Consider the following 26,551-nt stretch of genomic DNA (forward strand, 5'->3'; position numbering starts at 1 on the left):
TTGTTTTTATTATTATACATCTATTTTTTCCATGTATATATATATATTTTATACTATTTATATGTTTGTTTATTATAACACACACATACGTATGTCTGATTCTACAAGTATTGTGATACGATCTTGTGTTTTTTTTAACACTAGACCATCGGGGAAAGTTAAATCATAGACTTCTACAGACTGTACATGATTTATAAGAGGAGTCATATATGTACAAAACCAATTCATCACATCTTCCATATATATATTTCAGCATCATCAATACTACACTCTCTTTAATACACGGTTCAATAAATATGGTTTTTACAGTCGCTTGTCGCCACCTAGTGCCACAACACTGTAATCGAAGAATACGTTATTTTAAGAACCAAGTTTCTATCAAAAACTGATTTACTCTATTTTGATAATACTGTAGACATCAGTGTTTATATTAAATTCCAACTTTAAACTTTTATCTAAGATCTTCCATGACAATACGATAATATATACTTCTGCATCACAGAAACAATGATACTATGAGGTTGAAAATGACGACCCTCTCCGATTCTGTAAGAAAAAGATCGATTTTAAAATCGTAAAAAAAGATTTTTTTTCCACCCAGCCCTAATATATAGATTTTTATTTACTTGTAAATATGCATTCATTTAATACAAATATATTATTTATATACACATTTAAATATTTTATTTCAGAAAATGGTTAGAAAATAAGTGTTTTTTTCCCCCACTTAAGCTTAAACGTGTGGACGGCGGCTGAGCTTGTCTGTTTAACTGTTAATAAATTAAAATAATTCTATTTTTAAATTAAATTGCAGGGGTGACTTTTTTTCACTTAAGCTTTAAACATTCACACTGCTAAATTAAACATCCTACCGACGACATTTAAACACGCTTCGCCGCAGTCATTTAGTGAACAGAGATGAAAAATAAATGTGTTTTATAGGATTGGAAGCAGTTTTAAACATTATTCATTATTTATTTATACAGTAATTAGAATTCACAATTTCCCATGAGGCAGAGTTTTTCCAGTTAAGCTTAAAAAATAATAAAATCTCACATATACATACAGTATATGGCTCTATAAATAAATGTGACAAAAAAAGTCAATGTTGCAATACTGACTTTATCAATTATTCCACTAAATTAAACACGCTGAGAAACATTTAAACTCGTTTCAGCTCAATAAATGTTTTTTATAGGATTGGCAGCAGAATCAAACAATGAAACTGAAAATAATGTGTGAACTGATAACTAAATTTACAGTGATACATAAACTATGTAAACTAAAGTGTTAAAACTATGTTGTTATTGTTCTTCTTCAGAGATGCATTTTAACCCCCAACTTCAGCTTAAACTCGTACATTAAAGAAACAAAAACAAGTCATTTACAAGCATTTATCATGAGTATGTTTAGATTACAACAGTGTGGTACTTCAGTTATTAATATTCTACTGGTAGATTAACATGCTTCAGTTCTACAGCAATCAGAAACCATTACATTAACTATGTAAAACGAATCTTTGTTTATTTGACACATTTACAGTAATTTCAGCTGAGTCTACAGTGAACGCGCGTGGTGACGTCACGGCGCTTCGGTCAGCCGTTCGCAGAGATTATAAACCTTAATTTGTTTGGTAAAATAATTTCTCACCCTCATGTTTTTGTTCCTCTCATCTTATTTCGTTTCGTTTCTGTCGTCAGTTACCTCAAAAAAAATTGTTGATTGTTAATAACGCGAAATCAAGGACTTTTTTGACCGACAGTGACTCAAACCTAAAGTTAATCTAAGAATACAAAGCTCAACTCATGTGAATCTGACATCAAACTGAACATTATGATCCCTTCAATTCAAATACACTGAAAAGTTTTAGTCAGATTGTGAATTTTGTTCCTCTCATCTTATTTCGTTTCGTTTCTGTCGTCAGTTACCTAAAAAAATAGGTGATTGTTAATAACGCGAAATCAAGGACTTTTTGACCGACAGTGACTCAAACCTAAAGTTAATCAAAGAATACAAAGCTCAACTCATGTGAATCTGACAACAAACTGAACATTAAGATCCCTTCAATTCAAATACACTAAAAAGTTTTAGTCAGATTCTGAATTGTAAAACCAATCGACGAAAACCAATGTGACAAACCTATTTATGCTGTAATTCTAGTCGAACTTGAACGGAGAAGCTGCCTGTAACTCTGAACTTCAGTTTAAAACATCGTGTTTGTGTGTTTGTCTCATGTCATACTCACTCATGAATCAGTGCAGCAATCGTGTGTGTGTTCGTCTTTCCCGCCGGGTGGTGTAATGCGCGTCACCTGAGCCGCGCGCGCGCGTGATGCCCTACGTGATTCCTGGTGCGACAGCGACATCCAGCGGCCGGTTACAGTCATTACAAATCTAATCTAATTAGAGAAATCTAAATTTTACACACAGGAAGAAAAGCCAAAAAATAAATAAATAATAATAATAATAAAATAAAATAAAATAAAGAAAGAAAAAAAATTTGATCTGAGACAGAGAAAAATATGTGGTATAATTAAACGAGTTTACATCTCCCTTCCACAGATTACAGTATGTGTTGACCAGACTAACAGAAAATCAGCGACTTTCTTTAAACGATATTTTGTATTAATTCAAAATAAATGTACAATTTTCAAAAGTAAAATTTTAATTACTTAAAATGAACCACACAACAAAATCACACAATTTTGTCACACAACACCCCAATTACTGTTTTTTATTTAAATAGTGAAAAAGTGTGTGTGTGTGTGTGTGTGTGTGTGTGTGTGTGTGTGTGTGTGTGTGTGTGTGTGTGTGTGTGTGTGTGTGTGTGTGTGTGTGTGTGTGTGTGTGTGTGTGTGAGAGAGAGAGAGAGAGAGAGAGAGAGAGAAAGTGTGTGTGTTGTGTGTAAATACTTCTGTGAAAAACAAGTTCAAAGAAAAAATATTTAGTACCTCACACAGAATATAAACACAATCGAAACAGTTGTTTTTATTAATCAAACATCTCAGTATAGACAAAACGAATACAATTTTGTACAGACGTTTATAAATGGTGCTACAGTAATCAATATAAAGACTATCAATCATCCTGTATAAAGAAAAGGAATAATCAAAGTTTATAATTATAATAAGTTATAATTATAGTTATAGTTATAATTAAGTTATAATTAATAATAAATTAAAATTATAATTACATTCTGTACAGGCTATTCTGTCTTTCTCAGTGTGTGTTCCGCCCGCTAGAGGGGAGTGTCGCTCCACATGTGAACTTCTGAGGTCTAAAAATACTGCATCTCTCGACTTTAAAAACTACACACTGTATACAACATCATTAGTGATCAGGAAACATGCTGGAAAACAGGGCAGATGTTCCAATCACTGTGAGAATCCTATTTTAAATGAAATGCCGTCATAGTTTATTTTCAGAAACGTTTACATATTCACGAGTGCATATTGTTTTCAAACCAACCATACAACCAAACTACAACTTTCAAATACAACCAAACATCATGTATTTATTTGTAATCGAACACGGCTCCATGTTGGCTAAACTACATCATCTGACAAATACAGGCACTAAACTCCCATTCATCAGACATTCATGACCAGATATCCATAGACACAATAATAAAATGTCACATTTTAGAGTTAAAAAGAGGAATTCGTTACAGGATCATTATACATTTCTAGTGTTTTGTAGCAGATGCTGCCCCTGCTTGGAGTTTTTGCACTGTTTTTAAGAGGAATAGGTTAAAAAAAAATGCTATGTAAAAAAAGCCTTGAAGTTGTTTTAGGGGCTCTAGAAAAACCCGTGTTATTAGCGATACCTGTGGCCGTTAATGGAACTGCAGCAGCACCTCCTGCTCGTGCCCGTGAACACGTGCCGTATGAGAGACTGAACCCTGACATACTTTCAAAGAACTTTTCGTTCTTCACTTAGAAGGAAAAAGAAGTTAGAAATACCTTTGAGAGCGACGGTTAGATGAATATGTGCTTCCTCTCAATAACTAAATAAACACATGACAAAAATTATGTAAAACTGCAGTTCACTTTTTGTTCGCAAAAAAAAAAAAAACGACGATGAAAATGAATAGTTGAATAAAGTCGTTATTTTTCTTTTTACAAACAAAGGTTGACACACTGCAGTCACTTGGACTTTTTTTAACGATGTCTTTCTGGGCCTGCAAGTTTCAAGTACACAGAAGCCTATGGAGGAGTGATCCAGCTCTCAGATAATCAAAATATCTTAATTTGTGTTCTGAAGATGAACGAAAGTCTTACAGGGTTGGAACAACACGGAGGAGAGGAATTACTGACAGAATTTTCATTTTTGGGTGTAATTAATTACCACATGATATGATTGTAATAAAAAAATAAATAAAAATAAAAAACAATTAACAATGTCGCAAAACATACCTAAAATGCTATTTCTTCCACTTAAACCATATAAATAATCAGGATAAAAATAAAAGATTATTACATGAATTAAAGTTTGATTGATTATAATAAGAATCGCGAGAACAGCTTTAGATCAGGCATAATTTGTTGCCCCACAACAAAAAATGAAGCACCAGCCGAGTTTGAATGAATCATTTTTCTTTGCATGATAATTGACATTACAGTACAGAATGGCTCATTATCTTGAACATTGTTTACGAAATAGAGGTTCTCGGGAGCGCGCGCTGAGTTTGAATTTTGGCAAAACGACCCGAGTCTTCTCTACAAGCTCTTGCCAAGAACACATTGGCAAAGAAAAAGCATTATTAATTAAAAGTATTAAATGCAGCCCCTTTATGTGACAACTTTGATATTATTAAGTTAAATCTAGGAACGTTTAGTCTAGGTTATGATCGCAAATTCAACAATATTTCTATTTATGAAGTGCACACTACAATACAGAAGGACTTTTAAACACGCACAGCTTGGTGTTTTGTGTGATGTTGGTCATTCATCCCAGCATTAGTCCTCAATCATACTTTATTCTTCTCAACGAGGTTTTAACACTGACATGCAAAAAAAAAACTATTAAAAGTTCCAAAAGGTTGGATTTTTTTGCATTGAATTCCATAGAAGAACAATTCTAGGTTCCCAGCAAACCTTTCAGAGATCAGCCCTTAAGAACCATTTTTAATCATCTGAAATAAAAAAACTTAAGTGGAATGCAAAGATTAAAGGTTCTTCAACCATTGATGCCAATTAATAATCGTTATTTTTAAGAGTGTAGAACAGGAAATAAAATAAGAAAAACTGTTAGATTTGAGGGATGCGGCGCGCTTGAGGATCCGTGGGCAGATTTGCTGGCTCCATCTTCCCACAGCGCTCCTCATTGGCTCATTACTGCTCTCAGGGGTGAACATACACAGAGGAATTACAGTGTGGAGAACCGTCTCAAAGTTTTACAACAGCATCTAGCCAAGATGTATTCGGAATAAAAAAAATATTCCACATTTAACAGCAAATGTTCTTGCTTTGGAAATTAGTTTTCAATTGCAGTCTCTCAAACTCAAAACCAAGTGCTTCAGGTTTGCAGTTTGCACTTGACTTCATTGATTCTGCATTTAAAACAGTCATAACATAAAGTCATTTTAGCACTAAAACATTCAAGAGCGGAAAGTAAAACCACACAACATGGAGCATCACACCACAGCCACCATAACCCCACTGAAACACACCAGATCGTTAATAGCTTCATTCAGTCTGAAAGATAACGCATTTATCCAACCCTGCATTATTTTCTCACATTTTTTGCTCATAATGGTGAGAAAGTCAAACTTTCCTGTAAATCTTGCAATGCCAAGGTCATGGGTTCGATTCCCAGGGAAAGCACTTATTGAATGTAAATGAATATAGATGAAACAAATTAATCTATAGGCCTAGTAGTCTTTTTTTTTTCATTTCAAATTTGTAAATATTCTTAAAGTCCCCCTGTAGTCAATAATATTTTTAAAACTCATCTTTGATCACCAAAATCACATTTCCTTGAAAAAAAAAAATTGTCTTCATGCCTTAAAATATCTTGAATGTAATTCGACACCCTCACCTCATTTATTATGTTTGGTTCTATGAATATGTAAATTGGCCCCGCCTCCACTCACTCACCAAGCTCAGAGATCCACTGGTTGGCGATCACACGTTGATCTGATTGGTTACAAGGTGGTTTGTGACGTCAGAAACACCAGCGATTTTGAGACTGTCTTTGATTCACTGCAGTTTTAAGGAGGAAATCCTCAGCAATGCTCCAATAAACATTAATACTGTACATCCCTTTAGCTCTATCTGCTTGGTTTTTTTATTGATTTCCCCAGAAAACAAGACATAATATCAAATGGTATTTACTCGTCTAGTAAATGCATGCTGATTTAAGAATATTTAGTTATTTGGACTGGAAACAAGACAAAAATACTACTAAAAATACTGTACAGCCCTTCAGTAAACAACGTCAAAGTCAACCGTCAGTCCAACAGAAAAATGCCTTTTCATGTTTATATTTGTGCTAGGAAAATAACAAGACAGAAACACTCATTCATGCACCTACAAAAACTTATTGTCTTACTTTTTTTACTTGTTTACAGTCCAAATATCTAAAAATTCAAGATGCATTAACTAGATGAGTCTTGTTTTGGGGGGGTCCAAATTAAGGTAATCATGGAAATCTGACTTCAAGCGCTATAATCGGTCCCGAGCTTCTACCAACACAGAAAACATGAAAAGTGACTGAAACTCATTTGCATTTAAAGGGACACACAAAACCAGCGTGTTTTCGCTCAAAGTTCTAATAAATGATCTGTGGAGAATCTGTGTTCACACATTCTGAGATTTATATTACATAAATATGCATAATTTAAGAATTTTGAGTTATTTGGACTGGAAACAAGACAAAAACACTGCAGTCCCACACGTGTCCCTCACCGACGGGTCGGGGCCGCTCTCTGCTGAACTGGTTTGTTGTGTTTCCACTGGCACATGAGGATGGACCTGAAGGTGGTGCGGAAGGTTTTGTTACAGAGCGCGTAACACATGGGGTTAACAGTACTGTTGACGTAGCACAGCCAGTAACCCAGAGCCCACAGCGTCGCAGGAATACACTCGTCACAGAACGCGTTCAGAAGGACCATGATGTTATACGGCGTCCAGGTGATGATGAACGCTAGCAGGATGGCGCTCAGCGTCTGCGCCGCCTTCTTCTCCTTCACCAGAGACACTTTTTTGCGTGCTTTAGCCTTGCAGGGGAAGCGTCGGCCATCTTTATTGGCGTTGGCGTTGGGTTGGTCTTTCGGCGGAGTCTGCTTTCTGGACGGTTTGGCGTCCGAGTCCGTCGGCTGGAGGCTTTCGAGCGCGATTGAATAAACGTGACGTGTGTCTTCAACATCTTCGTCTTCGTCATCATCCGATTGGTCGATGGAAACGGCAGTCTCGTTGTTATTCCAGCTGTCGCTGCGATCCGTGTCGGTGCTACCGTGTTTACGACGAAACCAGAGCCACGAACGACGTTTGGTTTTCCTGGATCGTTTCCGGCTCGACGGATTCGGATCGTAGCTTCGATTCTCCGTTTTTTCCCCTTGGTTTCCCGAAGCCTTTAATCCTGCTAGCTCTTTGGACCGGTTCTCCGTCTCCCGGTAGATTCGCCAGTAAAGGATGGTTATGATGGTGACGGGAAGGTAAAACGCGGCGATAGCCGTGCAGAAAGTCGTGATCGGCTCCGAGAGAAACTGAATGTAGCATTCGCCCGCCGCGACTGTCCGCTCGCCCACGAAATACTGCCAGAAGAGGATCGCCGGCGCCCACAGGATGAACGAAATGGACCAGGCGAGTCCGATCATAGTCATGGCTCGTTTAGTGGTCCGTTTGGCTCGGTAGGTTAGCGGGCGCGTTACGGAAAAGTACCTGTCGAAGCTAATAACCAGAAGGTTCATCACGGATGCGTTACTCGCTACGTAATCCACGGCTAGCCACAGGTCACATGCCCAGTTCCCGAGAGCCCATTGGTTCATGATGATGTACGTGGTGTAGAGGTTCATGGAAAGAACACCGATTATGAGGTCGGCAAACGCCAGGCTTAGCAAGTAATAGTTATTCACCGTTTTCAACTGCTTGTTGACTTTAAACGACACCAGGACTAGGATGTTCCCGATGATCGTGATTAAGGAAAGCGAGCCACACAGGAACACGATCATCACGACCTGCCAGACGGTGTGGCCGCCGAGAGGGTCATAGGTCACGCTAACGTTGTGGCTGTCGGTTAAATTCACCAGGAGCGAATTGTTGAGGATCTGGAGGTCATGTGGTACAAACGCCGTGACGGGATAGGCTCGCATCCCCGGGGAGCCGTTGGTAAGGAATATCCCAGGATTAGCGCTCAGCGTCAGGTTCATGGTGGCATGTTCTGTGGGAGAAGCTGACAGACAAGAGGATTAGCATGAGGGAACGACACAAACAGCCAGATCGCACACACACAACGCTTTATGCTCAACCATAGCTGTCAACCCTCCCGTTTTTTCCGGGTTTCTCACGTATTTTAGCTCTTTTCCCGCTGTCTTCCCGTTTGAGTATTTTCCCGTAAAATATACCGTATTTTTACTCTCTGATTGTGTGAGACGTACGGGCTCGGACAGATTCGGCTTGAAGTCGTTTATCCTCGGATGCGGTGCCGCGCGCGCTGGCCGGAGACACACTGGCTGCGTGGTGTGTCCGTTTTTTGCACGCTGCCTGCGTGACACGCGCGTCTCCAGAAAACGCGTGCATGCTAGAAATAGAACTGACGCCTATTTTTCACGCGACAGGCAAGCGTGTTTCTTTGCCTGGAATTTCTTTGCGTTTCCAGGCAAAACAATAAATAAAAAATAGGAAACCATGTTTAGGCTAGCTGAATGTAATTTTGTACTCGAATACATATAAATACATTACATTTTGATGTTTGAAAGTCTAGGTTTTTACATAAATTCAGATATCAATGTAATTTAAACAAATAATAATTATTATAAATAGATTTTCAAATATATGAATAAAATATTTTTTTTTTTCCATTTGTTTCTTAAGCTCTTAACAATGTTATTACATGAAGAAGAAAAAAAAACTTGAAAAAAAAAACGTTCTGGGCCTATAGGAGGATATAAAGATAGGATAGTCTTCTGAGTGATGGTCCACCATCAGGCTAAATAGGCTCTTTAAAGCTACACAAAATGTGTAAATGTAATTAAAATAAACAGACAGCCCACTTCCCTATTTTGCGGATTTTGGAAGATGTGTGATAGGCTAAATGTTGAAATTGTTGTCCAAATGCTAGAGCAACACACGCTAATCCAAATGTAGATTTTTTTCCCTTTAAATGACACTGTCTCTTTCTCTCTCACACATAGGCTAGTTATGAACACCTTAGACTTTTAAGGATTGTGCTTTATTATTAAAGTTTGTGGGTGAGAATCGTGCAAAAAAAAAATCCCTTATTTTGGGGATGGATTCCGGGAAAACTCCCTTATTTTCAATGTTCAATGTTGACAGCTATGTGCTCAACATAACCCTAAAGACAGAGACAAAAAGTTCAAAATAACTAAATATGAATGCTTTTCTTGTAAAGAAGATATTCCCGGCTGTGGTTTCGCGTTTGACGTCGCGTGGTGAACGTGAGTGCGCAATCAAGCTGTGATCAGCGTCGATTTGTCAAAGAAACCCATATATAGACATATACACTTTTGTAGTATGTATGAGTCACTTTACTTCAGTCAGTGTTTTATTATTATAGGAAAATGTTTTTGATAAAAAAAAACAGTTTTTCACTGAAAAGCGCCTATAATAATGTTGCAATAAATGGCAATAACTTGCTTAGGGATTGTTACATGTAGACAAAATTGCATCTGGAAATCAAGTATAACTTTCTAAAGAAATAAAATCCAAACGTCAGGAGGTTCTGTTTGAGTTGAGTAAAAGAAAAAATTACTGCTGTTTTTCTTAAATCTGGTAAATTCATACATTCCTAGACAAAATAAATGTCAAACGACAAAATTAAAACTCAGTCGTGTGTGTGTGTGTGTGTGAGAGAGAGAGAGAGAGTGTGTGTAAACAGATGCTGTGCGCTAGAAACAGAGACAGACAAGAGCAAACGATCATGAACAAACTCCATCATCTGATCCTGATCTCTCTGTCTCTCTTCATGATGTCTGTGTTCGATCATCAGGCTCATAATGATGTTTTCATCTGTGGGCTTCGGATCATAAATGATATTTATTCTCATCATGAGAGGGGTTTAATTCAAAACACCCTGTGGATAGCAGAATTATTAAAATAAATGTCCAACATAATAACCTACACGATTCATTTACACACCTAATCAAACTGTGAATATTTTAATATCCTTTTTAGATTTGATTCATAATATTACACCCCCCCACACACACACACACACACACACACACAAACCAAAGACAAACATATAAACACACATGCTGACATTTCACACACATTCGCCTGAGATCATGCGTTTAGTTCCTGCTATCCTCATATGATCTGTGTGTGTGTGTGTGTGTGTGTGTGTGTGTGTGTGTGTGTGTGTGTGTGTGTGTGTGTGTGTGTGTGTGTGTGTGTGTGTGTGTACTGTACTTCACTGACACACTGGGGATTTCTGCTTGAAATACTCTGATGGATGAGTTGTGCTTCGATATGTTTACTCGGCTCTTTAAATATGCATTATTCTTCCAGCTATCGGAGCATCAGTAAACACTCGAGGGTTTCCAGGACGCGGTTCGGCACACAGGTTAGATGAGAACGCGATTACTGCTCTGGATCAGCGATAAGGACTGGGATATCAGAGACAACCAAAACACTGCAGCTCATGACTGTGTGTGTGTGTGCTAACAAGTGTTTGTGTGTGTGTGTGCTAACAAGTGTTTGTGTGTGTGTGTGTGTGTGTGCGTGTGTGTGTGTGTGTGTGTGTGTGTGTGTGAGACAGATATATAAACGGATAGACAGATAGATAGATAGATAGATAGATAGATAGATAGATAGATAGATAGATAGATAGATAGATAGATAGATAGATAGATAGACAGACAGACAGACAGACAGACAGACAGACAGACAGACAGATAGATGATAGATAGATAGATAGATAGATAGATAGATAGATAGATAGATAGATAGATAGATAGATAGATAGACAGACAGACAGACAGACAGACAGACAGACAGACAGATAGATGATAGATAGATAGATAGATAGATAGATAGATAGATAGATAGATAGATAGATAGATAGATAGATAGATAGATAGATAGATAGATAGATAGACAGACAGACAGACAGACAGACAGACAGACAGACAGATAGATGATAGATAGATAGATAGATAGATAGATAGATAGATAGATAGATAGATAGATAGATAGATAGATAGATAGATAGATAGATAGATAGATAGATAGATAGATAGATAGATAGATAGATAGATGATAGATAGATAGACAGACAGACAGACAGACAGACAGACAGACAGACAGACAGACAGATAGATGATAGATAGATAGATAGATAGATAGATAGATAGATAGATAGATAGATAGATAGATAGATAGACAGACAGACAGACAGACAGACAGACAGACAGACGATGATAGATAGATAGATAGATAGATAGATAGATAGATAGATAGATAGATAGATAGATAGATGATAGATAGATAGACAGACAGACAGACAGACAGACAGACAGACAGATAGATGATAGATAGATAGATAGATAGATAGATAGATAGATAGATAGATAGATAGATAGATAGATAGATAGATAGACAGACAGACAGACAGACAGACAGACAGACAGACAGACAGACAGACAGACAGACAGACAGACAGATAGACAGACAGACAGACAGACAGACAGACAGACGATGATAGATAGATAGATAGATAGCAGCAGCTTCTAAGACTGTGTTTCACACAAAGCAAATGCAGATTCATCATCAGTAAATGTGTGACTACTGTATAATTCAACTAAAGCCTGTAATCAAAATCTAACCCTAAACTCATTCTGGTGCTCATTTGCATATTTTATAAATGATAATGAGGCAGAAACTCCGAGTGAATGAGGGAATTTCTGACCTCGCTGTCTGTACATGTCTCTCACACACACACACATTCCTCCTATACACTCAAACACACACACTCACTCCCACACATGGACTCACGTACATATCACTCATACCAGCCTAGCAACACCTCAGCAACCAGCCAGAACACCCTAGCAACTGCATAGCAACAGCCTGTAAACCAAACATACACTGTAGCATCATGACACTGAGTTTAGCATGAGAAATACTCATATTATTCTGAAAATATAAAACTCTTGCTCACAATAACCAGGTAATTGAAGAGTAATTAAAGCATTCAGTTCAACCACAGCTGAAGATCTCAACATCTACAGATCCAGGGCAATTACTGCCGCAAACTCTTGTTACTTGGATAGGAAATAATTGTGTAAAGCCGAGCAGCTGAAGGGAAGAGAATCGAAATCCTCAGGGTTTATTCTGTTCTGCATAAATCAAAGGCGGCGGATTTGAGCGAAGGCTTCACTGGTCAAGCAGAATATCTTGGACTTCCACTTGAAGAGAGGAACATCTGAACACCCCAAACACACCGAGGACAGCAGCGTTAGTCCCACTGGGGCAAGTCGTCACCAGAGTGTCTAATCACACCGGGGCAAGTCGTCACAGGAGAGTCTAATCACACCGGGGCAAGTCGTCACAGGAGAGTCTAATCACACCGGGGCAAGTCGTCACAGGAGAGTCTAATCACACCGGGGCAAGTCGTCACAGGAGAGTCTAATCACACCGGGGCAAGTTGTCACAGGAGAGTCTAATCACACCGGGGCAAGTCGTCACAGGAGAGTCTAATCACACCGGGGCAAGTCGTCACAGGAGAGTCTAATCACACCGGGGCAAGTCGTCACAGGAGAGTCTAATCACACCGGGGCAAGTCGTCACAGGAGAGTCTAATCACACCGGGGCAAGTCGTCACAGGAGAGTCTAATCACACCGGGGCAAGTTGTCACAGGAGAGTCTAATCACACCGGGGCAAGTCGTCACAGGAGAGTCTAATCACACCGGGGCAAGTCGTCACAGGAGAGTCTAATCACACCGGGGCAAGTCGTCACAGGAGAGTCTAATCACACTGGGGCAAGTCGTCACAGGAGTGTTTAATCACACTGGGGCAAGTCGTCACAGGAGAGTCTAATCACACCGGGGCAAGTCGTCACAGGAGAGTCTAATCACACCGGGGCAAGTCGTCACAGGAGAGTCTAATCACACTGGGGCAAGTCGTCACAGGAGTGTTTAATCACACTGGGGCAAGTCGTCACAGGAGAGTCTAATCACACCGGGGCAAGTCGTCACAGGAGAGTCTAATCACACCGGGGCAAGTCGTCACAGGAGAGTCTAATCACACCGGGGCAAGTCGTCACAGGAGAGTCTAATCACACCGGGGCAAGTCGTCACAGGAGAGTCTAATCACACCGGGGCAAGTCGTCACAGGAGAGTCTAATCACACCGGGGCAAGTCGTCACAGGAGAGTCTTATCACACCGGGGCAAGTGTGATTATTAGCAGTTTAGTGATTTAAGTTAGATGATTATAAAACACAAGTGCAAAAATTAACCTGCAAAAATATCAAATTGTTGTTTTTAAACTGAACTATATAAAATAAATAAAAAAACCCACACTCTCACTCACTCACCCACACACTCACACACACCAATAAAATTCCCCATTGGTGCTCCAGTATGGCAGGTTTATGTTTCTGATCGCAGCTCTGACTCTCGGCTCAGTGTTTGACAGAATGATGAAACTCAGATCCATTGCATAGATGATTCTGGCATAGATTAGCATAGCCTGTAAAGAACTGACATCACTAATACAGGCTATACTAATTAAAGCCAGAGTCATCAAACCAGCCCGCAGACTTCGAGGAGATTATTTTCTTTTTTTTTTAATGAAGTGTAATTTCTTCTTGATTTTGATTCTGAGCTGTAATAAAACTCACTCATAACAGCGTTTGTTAACTTTCACCAGCGAAACCGCGGCGACTGATTAAACCCTGCTAACGGTTAATGGACGTCTACTGGGTTTATCACAGCGGCTCGTTATTAAAGCGTCAGTCATTAGATTACGACCAAAGAGTTCAGGACAATTACAACAATACACAAACAGTGTCCTCTCAGTAAACACACACACACACCAGTGCGAGAGTGTGTGTAATGGAGATCAGAGAGAATCTGCCCTTCCGTTCGCAGAGACGCCATTATGATCCATTACACAAACTCCTAATGTCACATCACACAATCCATCAACAAGCATCATTTAGTCCCTGAGTTTGATTCAGTGCTGATGATAAAGCCAGTTAAAAACACTCAGTGAACAGGGAACGTTCTTCAGTAACGTCTATAGAACGTTTGTTCAAAGTTATCAGGTCTTTAATAATGCTCTCAAAAACTAATTTATACATCATTCACATCATTTTTTGTTTTCTTCATTGAAATGGTACGAAATTTGGTAAAGTTTTTGCAACACACACAAAAATCAAGAACGTGATTGGAACAGGTTGAATGGTCTTGTAAAAAATAGTCAGACTTGTGTTTCTCGCGGTCAGACATGACGAAGTTCCTCTAGTGGAAGCGTTTGGAACTGCAGCCGAACACACTCTCACAGAATGATCCTTTTTTTGAGATATCAAACTCAAATTTGTTTAGATTTATGGCTTTGATTTTCTTGCAGTTTTAAAGTAAAATGTGATTTTGAAAAAATATATTTATATACAAATTTAAAATAGTATTTTTCATAACTACAGTATACATGTAAAATTCTGTTCCTTTTAAAAGTTAATTAAAGAATGTTTTTACTTCTGCAATAATCTGACAAGTGTCGTCTTTAAAAAGAGATCAAACTTAAAGATTTACCACAGTTTAAGTTTTCATTTTCAGGTCTGTGCTCGAATAGTGAATGGATTATAAGTAGGTCCTCCAGCGTAAATATAATTTATAAAATGTCATAAAATCTCCTAAAAATACAAAATATTAAATAAAAAACATCAAACTACAATATAGTACATTCATTTCATTGAAAAAAACAATAAAAATGAGTCATTTTTGACTTGCAGTTGGACGTTCTTCTTACGTTTTTTAAATGTAACTTGTTTTGGAACTTTCAAATGTAACATTCCAATAATGTTTAAAGAATGATACAATGTCATGTTCCTTCAGCATCTGTATAAAAATATTTGTCAAGCCTTTAAAAGCTGGTGGATGTTTATATGAATGTCTGTGAAGGGAACGGACTGTCTTCTGCTTTTCTTCTCCTCGGTATAAACGTGTTTCGAAGCGCAGCTGATTCGTGTGATACAGCGCTGACATATTCATTCAAAACATGGATTATGTCACAGTTCCTAAAGCTGAACCCTTATCTGCAGTTTAATGTAAAAAAAAAAAAACACTATTCAACCTCAGAAGAAATGATTATGATCTAGTCTAGAACTTACAGTACAAAGAACGGAGGCTGTCAAGCTCCAAAAAGCTTGTGTTTGCAGCTTTCTAAACTCAATACAATTAAAATATGGTGTGTGAAAAAGCAACACATCAGGTTTTATCCAGACACTTTCGGTATTGACACTTTTTTGTGTTTTTTGTCCCTTATTAGTGCTTGAAAGTGTAAATGAGGCCAGAATCTGCATGTTTCTTTTGAAAGAAGAGTTTGGAGAGCAAAGCAGCTCAGGATCGATATGAATGCATTGATTCAAATGTTTGTTTGTGTCTCAACAGAGTAAAAGTTTGTATGTTTTCAGCTGGATTGGTTTGAATCTGTTGGTTAATTTGTCTCAAAGGGAGTGAAGTCTGCTGAGTCGTCATGGACATTGGAAATGGAAACGTCCTCATTTTCCCCAGGAGAGCAAGTTTGTGTTTCTCCATCACTCATCCCGTGTGCAACGACATCTATTGTCAGAAGTATTTATTTGTGCCGATGTGAAAAGAGGATCAATGGGACTGAAACATAATCTAGTGATTTCTGTAATGAGAACGTCTCATCTGAAAATACTGCAGTCTCTTCTGAGGTCGAGATTCAAGATCTTTGAGATGAATAAGCAATTGAGAACAACAGTAACTCAGCCACGTAAAGATCACCGTACTCGCCTCGCCTGACTGAATGTGCCAAGTGTAAAGTTCGGTGGAGAGGGGATTATGTCAAGTCAGCTTTATTTATATAGCGCTTACAGATTGTATCACAGCAACTTTACAGTGATAACATTAAAATAATACGGTTTGCTTCTAGAAGAATATCGCGTCATCGTCCACCTGAAGTAAGACAGATCAATAATATTGCTGAATATTAAATGAGCAGGCCAAAAGCCAAGGCAACAGTGGCAAGGAAAGGGGGGATTAAAGAGACAGAAGAGTTGAAGCTACAGTATAGCAGTAAAGGGTGGCCGACTCCATATATCAAACCCTACTGATTAAAGTTTATGTGCATGTAAATGCACACGTAAAAAAACTTTTGTCAATATAGTGTATTTCTACTTTACAGCAGACCTCAGCGTATCACTGTAGCAAAGATCAGCGGATTCATTTACATTTCAGTGAGTTCAAGCTCTTTCATTTGTATTTTGGAAAACAATGACTCCAGCAGAAAGTAATTAAATGCAAAAAATGTGTGCCGATAAGACGTCTGAAACCCTCTTTCATTCAGGCCAGGGTTCTTTGTTCTGCATTCAGTTAATTAAATCAGAGACATTTCAGAGTTTAAACGAGCAGAACCTGCAGAGAATAAAAGCTTGGGGACTTTACAAAGGAACTGAGTTCAGATAAAGCAAAACTCAATAAAGTCGTTTTCATTAACAAAAGTAAAGCCCATCAGGATGGACTGCTGATGATTTTTCTTTCTGATTGATTATGACTAAAGCAGAAGCATTTATTGGATGGCTTGCTGATGAACAGATGAACATCATCAGAGCTGCGTTTGCACACACACACACACACACACACGCGTTACTGTAATATCTGTCAAGTTCTGGCAGCAGCGATCGATGACTCGGCCGCATACATGTGTTTATGTTGCATAACGTACCATATCTGATCACATACTGTATACATCTGAATATAAAATGACATCAATTATGATATATTAGTAAATATAGTGTCACATATTTTTCAATATGTGAAAAGCAGCAATTCCTTAAGTATTATTCAATATATTGTAATATATTAACACAATATATTATTTTGTATATTTTCAATAATGTAAAAACAATGGATTTATAAACGGTTAGTTCCAATCCTTGATTGTGATTGGTCAATAGCTGTGCTTTATTCCTGATGAGCGCTTCACCCAACGGCTCTATTTATGACTGTGCAACACTGCAGTTCCTGTGTCATGCATATATCACACACTGGAGCGTTGTTGCTGTTCACGGTCAGGGACTATTTATTTTTATTTTTTTTTTGCGGAAAGAAGGCTTTTAGTGATTTTACTAATACATATTATTATACTAATACTAATATTACATATTATTAGTGCAACAACGCATGGCGTGGTGATGGCGCAGTGGATAAGACCCGGGTTCGAATCCGATGTGTCCCTGAGCGAGACACTTAACCCCTAGTTGCTCCAGAGGCGTGCGATCTCTGACATATATAGCAATTGTAAGTCGCTTTGGATAAAAGCGTCAGCTAAATGAAGAAATGTAAATCTAATACTCGCCCTTCAGCTGTTTATTATTCCCGATACAGCACAGCATCTCCTCTCTACTTACATATTGATCATTCATATGGGAAATATATTTTGTGTTCGTAAGGATTGTTGCTGCACAGAAGAACATGATCAGAGCTGCGTTTCCACACAGATCTCTCACACACACACACGTGACGCGGCGTGTTTAATATCTGTAATATCTGTGAGGTTCTGGCTTCAGCGATGGATGGATCGGCCGCACACATCGCCGTCTGTGACAGATGAACGGCTTTGGACTCGACTCAAGATCTGCTTGTGAACGTCCTCCAACTGTTTACTTCACAGCTGAAACTCTGACGTTTTAAAGCCCTTCTGCTCGTGTTACGCTTCATCGGTACAGGAACAGTCAGACAGAGACGGATGCAAACTTAAGACCAGATGTAAATATGTGAATGTGAATGAATAAACGAACTGGTCTTACATCAGCCGTACGCCAGGAAGCAGAACTCATGCGGGTAATATGGGCTAAAACACACGCTAGCATGACCAATCTTAGTTCATTTACTAGTTGCATATCGACACTATATAGAAACTGCATATACAATAAATAAACCATATCAACACTATATAGAAACTGCATATACAATAAATAAACCATATCAACACTATATAGAGGGAAAAATGCAGCAATATTCAGAAATCTTTGGAAGATATCACTGAACATTTAGCATAGCAAAAATACATTTCTCATGTTCATTTTTCATCTCTGTTTTTGTGTTTATTTAAAATGAGACAAATCTGATATTATTTTAATCTTGTGTCTATTATTTAACAGTTGTTGCACAGGCGGGGCATGTTGTCACAATGAGCCTCTATTAGACCTGCACTGTTCTATTCTATTCGAGTCAATGTTCAGAAATGATTCATTATTATTACGTACGCTGTGTTGCTGTGTTTTGTGGTGTGTTTGTTGTCAAACTCAAAAGTTAGATCATTTTAATTATTAGAAGAATTTCCATTGTTTTCATATGAAAAAGTTAATATCATATGAAATAATATTCATATGAAAAAGTAATCATTGTATTTTATTGAGAAAATATTTTAGTAAAAAATATATATTTTTTTTTTAAGTAAAAAAATATATATATATATGTATTTGTCTTGTATATTTCTTGATTAGATCAGATAACACTGTTAATCTGTCATATGGTCATGTGACAATGAACCTCACCTTTGGGCATGTTGTCACAAATCACTTCCATTCTTTCAGGCTAAATGAAGATAATTGTACTAGACGTGTGTAATTAATGCGGGAAAACCAAATGCTCTGAATCCCAAGAAGGTTTACACAAACTGAGAAAGTCAAACAGCGTTAGGTTGTGCCTCGCTCTTCTTTGAACTCTGAGATAAATGATGGTTCTGGCTAAACATTTCCCTAAACCTGTTCCGGGTGTGAGCAGATCGATCCGTTCAAACACGAGTGAATCCTTCTGTCTCCCTCCTCCTCCTCCGACACAGCGGCTGCTCTTCATCAGAACACTGCCTTATACAGTACGCTAACCAACCACAACATCATCCTTCCATCTCCAAAACGTCCTATAATCATGATACTTTTCAGAGAAACTGTGTGATGGCCAGTGGACGGTTCCCAAACATCCCTATAAATGGACAGATCTGTGGGAACGCCCACGCATGTTCTGATCAGAAATCATGTTCTGTAACGCAGCTTTATCTAATCACATCCAGACACGCGGAGTCCAGATCCACTGAGTCCAGACCGAGTCCAGATCCACCAGAGGAACTGAATCCAGATCCACCAGAGGAACTGAATCCAGATCCACCAGAGGAACCGAGTCCAGATCCACAAGAGGAACCGAGTCCAGATCCACCGAGTCCAGACCGAGTCCAGATCCACCAGAGGAACTGAATCCAGATCCAAGAGAGGAACCGAGTCCAGATCCACCAGAGGAACCGAGTCCAGATCCACAAGAGGAACCGAGTCCAGATCCACCGAGTCCAGACCGAGTCCAGATCCACCAGAGGAACCGAGTCCAGATCCACCAGAGGAACCGAGTCCAGATCCACTTAGTCCAGACCGAGTCCAGATCCACCAGAGGAACCGAGTCCAGATCCACAAGAGGAACCGAGTCCAGATCAACGAGAGGAACCGAGTCCAGATCAACGAGAGGAACCGAGTCCAGATCCACCAGAGGAACCGAGTCCAGATCAACGAGAGGAACAGACTCCAGATCCACGAGAGGAACTGAATCCAGATCCACAAGAGGAACCGAGTCCAGATCCACAAGAGGAACCGAGTCCAGATCCACAAGAGGAACAGACTCCAGATCCACAAGAGGAACCGAGTCCAGATCCACCAGAGGAACTGAGTCCAGATCCACAAGAGGAACCGAGTCCAGATCCACAAGAGGAACCGAGTCCATATCCACAAGAGGAACCGAGTCCAGATCCACAAGAGGAACCGAGTCCAGATCCACCAGAGGAACCGAGTCCAGATCCACCAGAGGAACTGAATCCAGATCCAAGAGAGGAACTGAGTCCAGATCCACCAGAGGAACTGAATCCAGATCCACCAGAGGAACCGAATCCAGATCCACCAGAGGAACCGAGTCCAGATCCACAAGAGGAACCGAGTCCAGATCCACCAGAGGAACTGAGTCCAGATCCACAAGAGGAACCGAGTCCAGATCAACGAGAGGAACAGACTCCAGATCCACGAGAGGAACTGAATCCAGATACAAGAGAGGAACTGAATCCAGATCCACAAGAGGAACCGAGTCCAGATCCACAAGAGGAACCGAGTCCAGATCCACAAGAGGAACCGAGTCCAGATCCACAAGAGGAACCGAGTCCATATCCACAAGAGGAACCGAGTCCAGATCCACAAGAGGAACAGACTCCAGATCCACAAGAGGAACCGAGTCCAGATCCACCAGAGGAACTGAGTCCAGATCCACAAGAGGAACCGAGTCCAGATCCACAAGAGGAACCGAGTCCATATCCACAAGAGGAACCGAGTCCAGATCCACAAGAGGAACCGAGTCCAGATCCACCAGAGGAACTGAATCCAGATCCACCAGAGGAACCGAATCCAGATCCACCAGAGGAACCGAGTCCAGATCCACAAGAGGAACCGAGTCCAGATCCACCAGAGGAACTGAGTCCAGATCCACAAGAGGAACCGAGTCCAGATCCACCAGAGGAACTGAATCCAGATCCAAGAGAGGAACTGAGTCCAGATCCACCAGAGGAATTGAATCCAGATCCACCAGAGGAACCGAATCCAGATCAACGAGAGGAATCAAAGAAAATTCTGCATGTCATGTTTCATCAGTTACAGGATGCAAATCAAGTTGGATCTGCTAAATAGTAGCATAACGTTCATGACAAGATCTTCCAGAGACCTTCCAGAGACCGTACTCTGGTACTATTATTCTCCCTGACTTTCTGTCTTCAGAAAAGAATATCCAAACCCACTGACTTTCACTGTATGGACAAGAAAAAACATTTCTCAAAATATCTTTTGTGTATGAAGGAATTAATAACAAGAGTACATGACGACAGAAGTTTTGAAGCGTACAGTTTGAGAACGACATGAAAGTCAAAAGTAGGACATAGATGACAGAATGATCATTTTGAGGCGAACGATCACTTTAAGAGTGAGATTGATACAGAACCTGAAGAGAGAGAGAGAGAGAGAGAGAGAGAGAGAGAGAGAGAGAGAGATGGGCGTCTGACAGTAATTAGAGAATGAGACACAAACTGTCTTCCTGCGCAGAGATGAAATGATCAGGAATAATTACAGTGATGATTCTCTCCACCTGCGAGTCTCCAGTCTGACAGACCTGCTGGATCACGAAGCACTGAGTGTGTGTGTGTGTGTGTGTATGTGAGTTGTGTGTGAGTTGTGTGTGTTGTTTGAGTTGTGTCTCGTGTGTTTCCTCGAGTGATGATCTTCATGATCGAGAGTAAAGCGCATGAACGTTTCTAAATGCGACTGCATCACAATAACACAAGAAGAGCTTTCAGAACTCAATTACAGGAGCACGCGTCCAGAAACGGCCCACACACACACACACACACACACACTCATGCATTCGGCAGACGCTTGGTATTCAGAAAACACACACATCTAATGTTGTAATACAGTGACATATAGAGTTCGTGTGTTCAACCTTTAGACCGCCAGATATGATCATCCTCACGATCCTCATGAAGGAGTGGAAATATGACCGAGTTTACATCTGAAACCCCATCCAGTGTGTGTGAACACAATATTAACCCTGACCTGTCCAGCTTCAGGATCACTGACTGTCCACATCAGAAGTTCAACTTTGAGCTTCAGCCAAGACACACACACACACACACACACACACACACACAGTTCATCATCAAACTGACTTGCCAATTAAATATCATTATATTATTTGACTGTACTCTGTATATATGTATATATATATATATATAAATCAATACTGCGATGGTTTGGCTCGTATCGCCAGTCCAGTAAATGAATTCCAGTATACTGATTCTCAGCAAAAACTCTCTCACACCAAACTCCAGCAAACCACAGACACACACAAAACCACACACACACACACACACACACACACACACACACACACACACACACACACACACACACACACACACACACAACCACACAAACACAGACACACAACCACACAAACAGACACACACACACACACACACAACCACACAAACACAGATAGACACAAAACCACACAGATACACACAAAACCACAGAAACACACACACACACACACACACAAGCCCCAGCGCACAGAGAATCACTCACAGCTCGAGCTCAATCTAACAGTTTAACCAAGAGTTCAACCTCCAGAACCTCCAGAACCTCCAGAACCTCCAGAACCCAGAGTGGAGAAACAGACACCGAAGAAGAGGATACGGGCCGGGGATACAATCACCGATATCCGCAGGCTGTTATCAATTATTTTAAAAAAAAAGTCGCATTTATTATTAAAAAAAAATATTACAAAAGTTATTCGATCAATCACGAAATAATATAAAATAATAATAGAAATAAAACTCATATAGCCAATATGAATGATGATTTTAAACTTACGGAGCTTTGCTGAGTCCAAACTGAGGAGAATAGTCAGTTAGATCCACCTGAAGCGCTCAGTCACATTCATCATCATCTTCATCATCACACCACCATCATCTTCATAGTGTCCATCACTCCAGCAGCTCCGAGGACCGACCGCATCTCTGAGGTGAGGATGAGGATGATGAAGATGATGGATTCGCTGCTCGGGGCGGGCTTCGCTGTCGGTGACGCCGTGGTCCCCCTCATCAGTGTGTGTGTGTGTGTGTGTGTGTGTGTGTGTGTGTGTGTGTGTGTGAAGCGACGGAAGAACGAGGCTCTTGCGCGCGATCTAGTGTAAGTGATCTCGATCAGGATAAAGAATAAAGAAAACTGCGTTTGTAAAAATTATTTTTTTAAAAACCCCGCAAATAATATTTATTTCTTATTATTATTATTTAGCCTACTTTTATTCGCTAAGGGCGTATTAAATTGTATACAAAATTTAAAGTAAAATCATTCATAAATATACAAAAGTGCTTTCCACAGTGTTTTGCTTTCTGTTCATCAAAGAATCCTGAATAAAACGCGTGACGGTTCCGGTCGGCCAGCGGGTTTGCCTGAACGGATTGTTCTGATGCAGGAAGTGTTTGATTGACACTAAACTGAATATTTCTGACAAATCTTCCAGCAAAACCTCATCATACACGACGACGACAGCTTCCTGGAAATAATAAAAATAATAAAAATAATTTCTCAGTTGTTTACACACAAATTCTTACTTGAGACACAAAGACAACATATTACTCATTCACATTCCCCCGAACCAACTCTGCGGAACTACAGGCACAATTCCTGCTTTACACCCAAATTACAGCTGCAGTTTACTCAAAATGTTTCATTTTGCAGGAGAATTGAGGGGTTTAGCCCATTGTGTGTGTGTGTGTGTGTGTGTGTGTTTTGATTGTGTGTCGAGAGTGTGAAGCATGCTTTAAGGAAATGTGTGTAAACAATCGAAAAAAAACTTGAACTACAATCCTCCAGTGACATTCATAAATCACGTGACCTGCTGTGCGTGACTCTGATTGGATGGTGAAATGTCTCAGTGCTGCACTGGAAAAACATTATTTTGTAAATCAATATTTTTTGTCTTTTTCATCTAACAAAAATCTGTCAATGGGCTCAGAAACAAACTGCATGCAAAGGGAATCAACGTGTGACAGTGTGTGTGTGAGAGAGAGAGAGAGAGAGAGAGAGAGAAAGTGTGTGTGTGTGTGTGTGTGTGTGTGTGTGTGAGAGAGAGAGAGAGAGAGAGAGAGAAAGTGTGTGTGTGTGTGTGTGTGTGTGTGTGTGTGAGAGAGAGAGAGAGAGAGAGAGAGAGAGAAAGTGTGTGTGTGTGTGTGTGTGTGTGTGTGTGTGAGAGAGAGAGAGAGAGAGAGAGAGAGAAAGTGTGTGTGTGTGTGTGTGTGTGTGTGTGTGTGCAGTTATGTCCTCACGGTTGTCATAGTGACAGGTCTGTGACATTGGAAATTAGTGTACTGAACCGAGAAGCTGAATCCACGCATGCACACAAACACACAAAATCTCTTTCTTTCACACACACACACACACACACACACACACACACACACACACACACACACACACACACACACACACACACACACACACACACACACACACACACACACACACACACACACACACACAGCGGCTCCAGAGATCTGTGATGTTTCATTCCTTCTGATTCATAAACTGAAATATAACACAAGTATTTCTCCAGCGTTAAGCGAAGCCCTGCCGACGACACCTGCCATGATCCGCGTTATTTAATGTTAAAGTTAATTTAAGATTAATGTCTTCATTCGGATGAGTTCAGGTTATTATGAGATCAAAATGCTGAGTTTAATCTCCACAAATATCAAATACTGACACATGATCAGAACAGATATGGCTGATTAATAAACATGCATCACGGCTGTTAAATGAGAAATCTTTGCTTTATTATGAACCAGAACCGTCTCTGTGTGTGCCATGAGAGAGGTGCATGATGGGAAATCCCTGAAGTGCTTCTGTTTGTGAGCAGATGCTCGGCTTTACTGAGCAAACAAACACAACACGATTATATCTGACATATCATAACCTGACGCTGTACACCTCGGAAGAGTGAATCCAGTTATTCACACGCATTGCAAATCAGGTTTAATGGCAACATTTACAGAGACTGTTCTGCAGTGAACAAATCAAACTAAAGTACTGGAAAGAGTTCAACACAACAAATGTTTCAAGCGGTTTCCCCAAATTTAACTTTTAACTTCTGCAGTTTTAAAATGATTCCCTCCTTCATGGCAAGCATCTTCAGCTCTGAGTCGAGCGCCGTCTGATAGACAGATGGATGGATGGATGGATGGATGGATGGATGGATGGATGGATGGATGGATGGATGGATGGATGGATGGATGGATGGATGGATGGATGGATGGATGGATGGATGGATGGATGGATGGATGGATGGATGGATGGATGGATGGATGGATGGATGGATGGATGGATGGATAGATAGATAGATAGATAGATAGATAGATAGATAGATAGATAGATAGATAGATAGATAGATAGATACATTGATGGATAGATAGATAGATAGATAAACTGTGGGCTGGATCAGTGGATCGGCTTCTGTCTGATCTGAGTTGTGGTCACATTAATTCCTCATTATTTATTCTCTCTGTCATAACAAACGATGGAAGGAGAGTCATTCATCACGAGCGGAGAGACTGTCAGGGTCATCATGCTTCTGCTTATATGGACTCTGAAGAATAATAGAGGGCAAATTCATTCAAACAAACATCTACATCACACACACACACACACACACACACACACACCAGCGGAACGGCTCTCAGGCGTCTGTGAACATGCAGAAACACTGCTTTACATCGAATATGGAGGAAAACATTATAAATAATAATAAAGACACTGTGTATATTCACAGGAGTTTCTTCACCTCAGAGATAACACAAGGATTGATTTGATGTTACATTACAAACCATGCTTTTCTGATATTTTGCACAAAAACAACCTTTTTCATATTGTTGATTAAGTGAGAACACAGCCAGAAGAGTTTATCAGTCGTGTCGATGATTTATGAAGCGTTTGATTGTTTGTTTGGGAATCGTTATAAAGAGATCACCATGATCATGTGACATCATCAATCAACCAGATCAAATCTCCTTCATATAGAAGATTGATTTCCACACAGAATAAAACATTTTTAAAGATAATTGGCACTTTATGTCTCACAATTGTGCCTTTACATCCAGCAATTCTACATTTATTTGGCAGAGATAATGTGGAAATGTCAGTGTGAGATAAAAAGTGGATATTACCTTTTTTTTTAATTTTTCATTCTGTGGTGGAAACAATCTTCACTTTCCAAACTGTACGTTTTTTGGGAACCCATCAGTCAAACTTGTCCAGCTCTCGTCAACTTCAGATGGAGCAGATCTGGAGAAATGAACATTAACAATCATTGATTCAAATTGGGTTACACTGTATTTCACGTAGTTACAGCACTTACTCATATTAGTACTAAATAATCATAATTCACTACATGCACTATAGAGTTAGGTAACTTATGCATAATTTACTGTTATTACTATAGTAACACTTTACAATAAAGTTTATTACTTAACATGAACTAAGAATGAACAATACAGCATTTATTATTAAGTTAATATTATTTTCAAAATCTACTAATAAGGTTGT

At 39.5% G+C, this 26,551-nt stretch overlaps 1 protein-coding gene across 2 annotated transcripts; it reads right to left on the reverse strand.

Moving 5' to 3' along the window:
- Positions 1-3,180: 3,180 nt before the first annotated feature.
- chrm3b (cholinergic receptor, muscarinic 3b) lies at positions 3,181-23,017 on the reverse strand. Of its 2 annotated transcripts, none has more exons than XM_039683334.2 (2): positions 22,823-23,017; positions 3,181-8,381 (listed from the first exon to the last, which is right to left on the reverse strand). In XM_039683334.2, the coding sequence occupies exon 2, from the start codon at positions 8,368-8,370 to the stop codon at positions 6,904-6,906; it is 1,467 nt and encodes a 488-aa protein (XP_039539268.2). In that variant the 5' UTR covers positions 8,371-8,381; positions 22,823-23,017; the 3' UTR covers positions 3,181-6,903. The 2 variants fall into 2 exon arrangements, with proteins under 2 accessions (XP_039539268.2, XP_039539267.2); XM_039683333.2 differs by having other exon boundaries at positions 3,181-8,393.
- Positions 23,018-26,551: the final 3,534 nt, after the last annotated feature.

This window comes from Pimephales promelas, chromosome 17 (genome assembly GCF_988280905.1).
Source record: "Pimephales promelas chromosome 17, fPimPro1.hap1.1, whole genome shotgun sequence".
Taxonomy (NCBI): Eukaryota; Metazoa; Chordata; class Actinopteri; order Cypriniformes; family Leuciscidae; genus Pimephales; species Pimephales promelas.

Coding starts and splice junctions, on each gene's coding strand:
- chrm3b (XM_039683334.2), bottom strand. CDS start 8,370: ATGAACCTGACGCTGAGCGCTAATCCTGGGATATTCCTTACCAACGGC.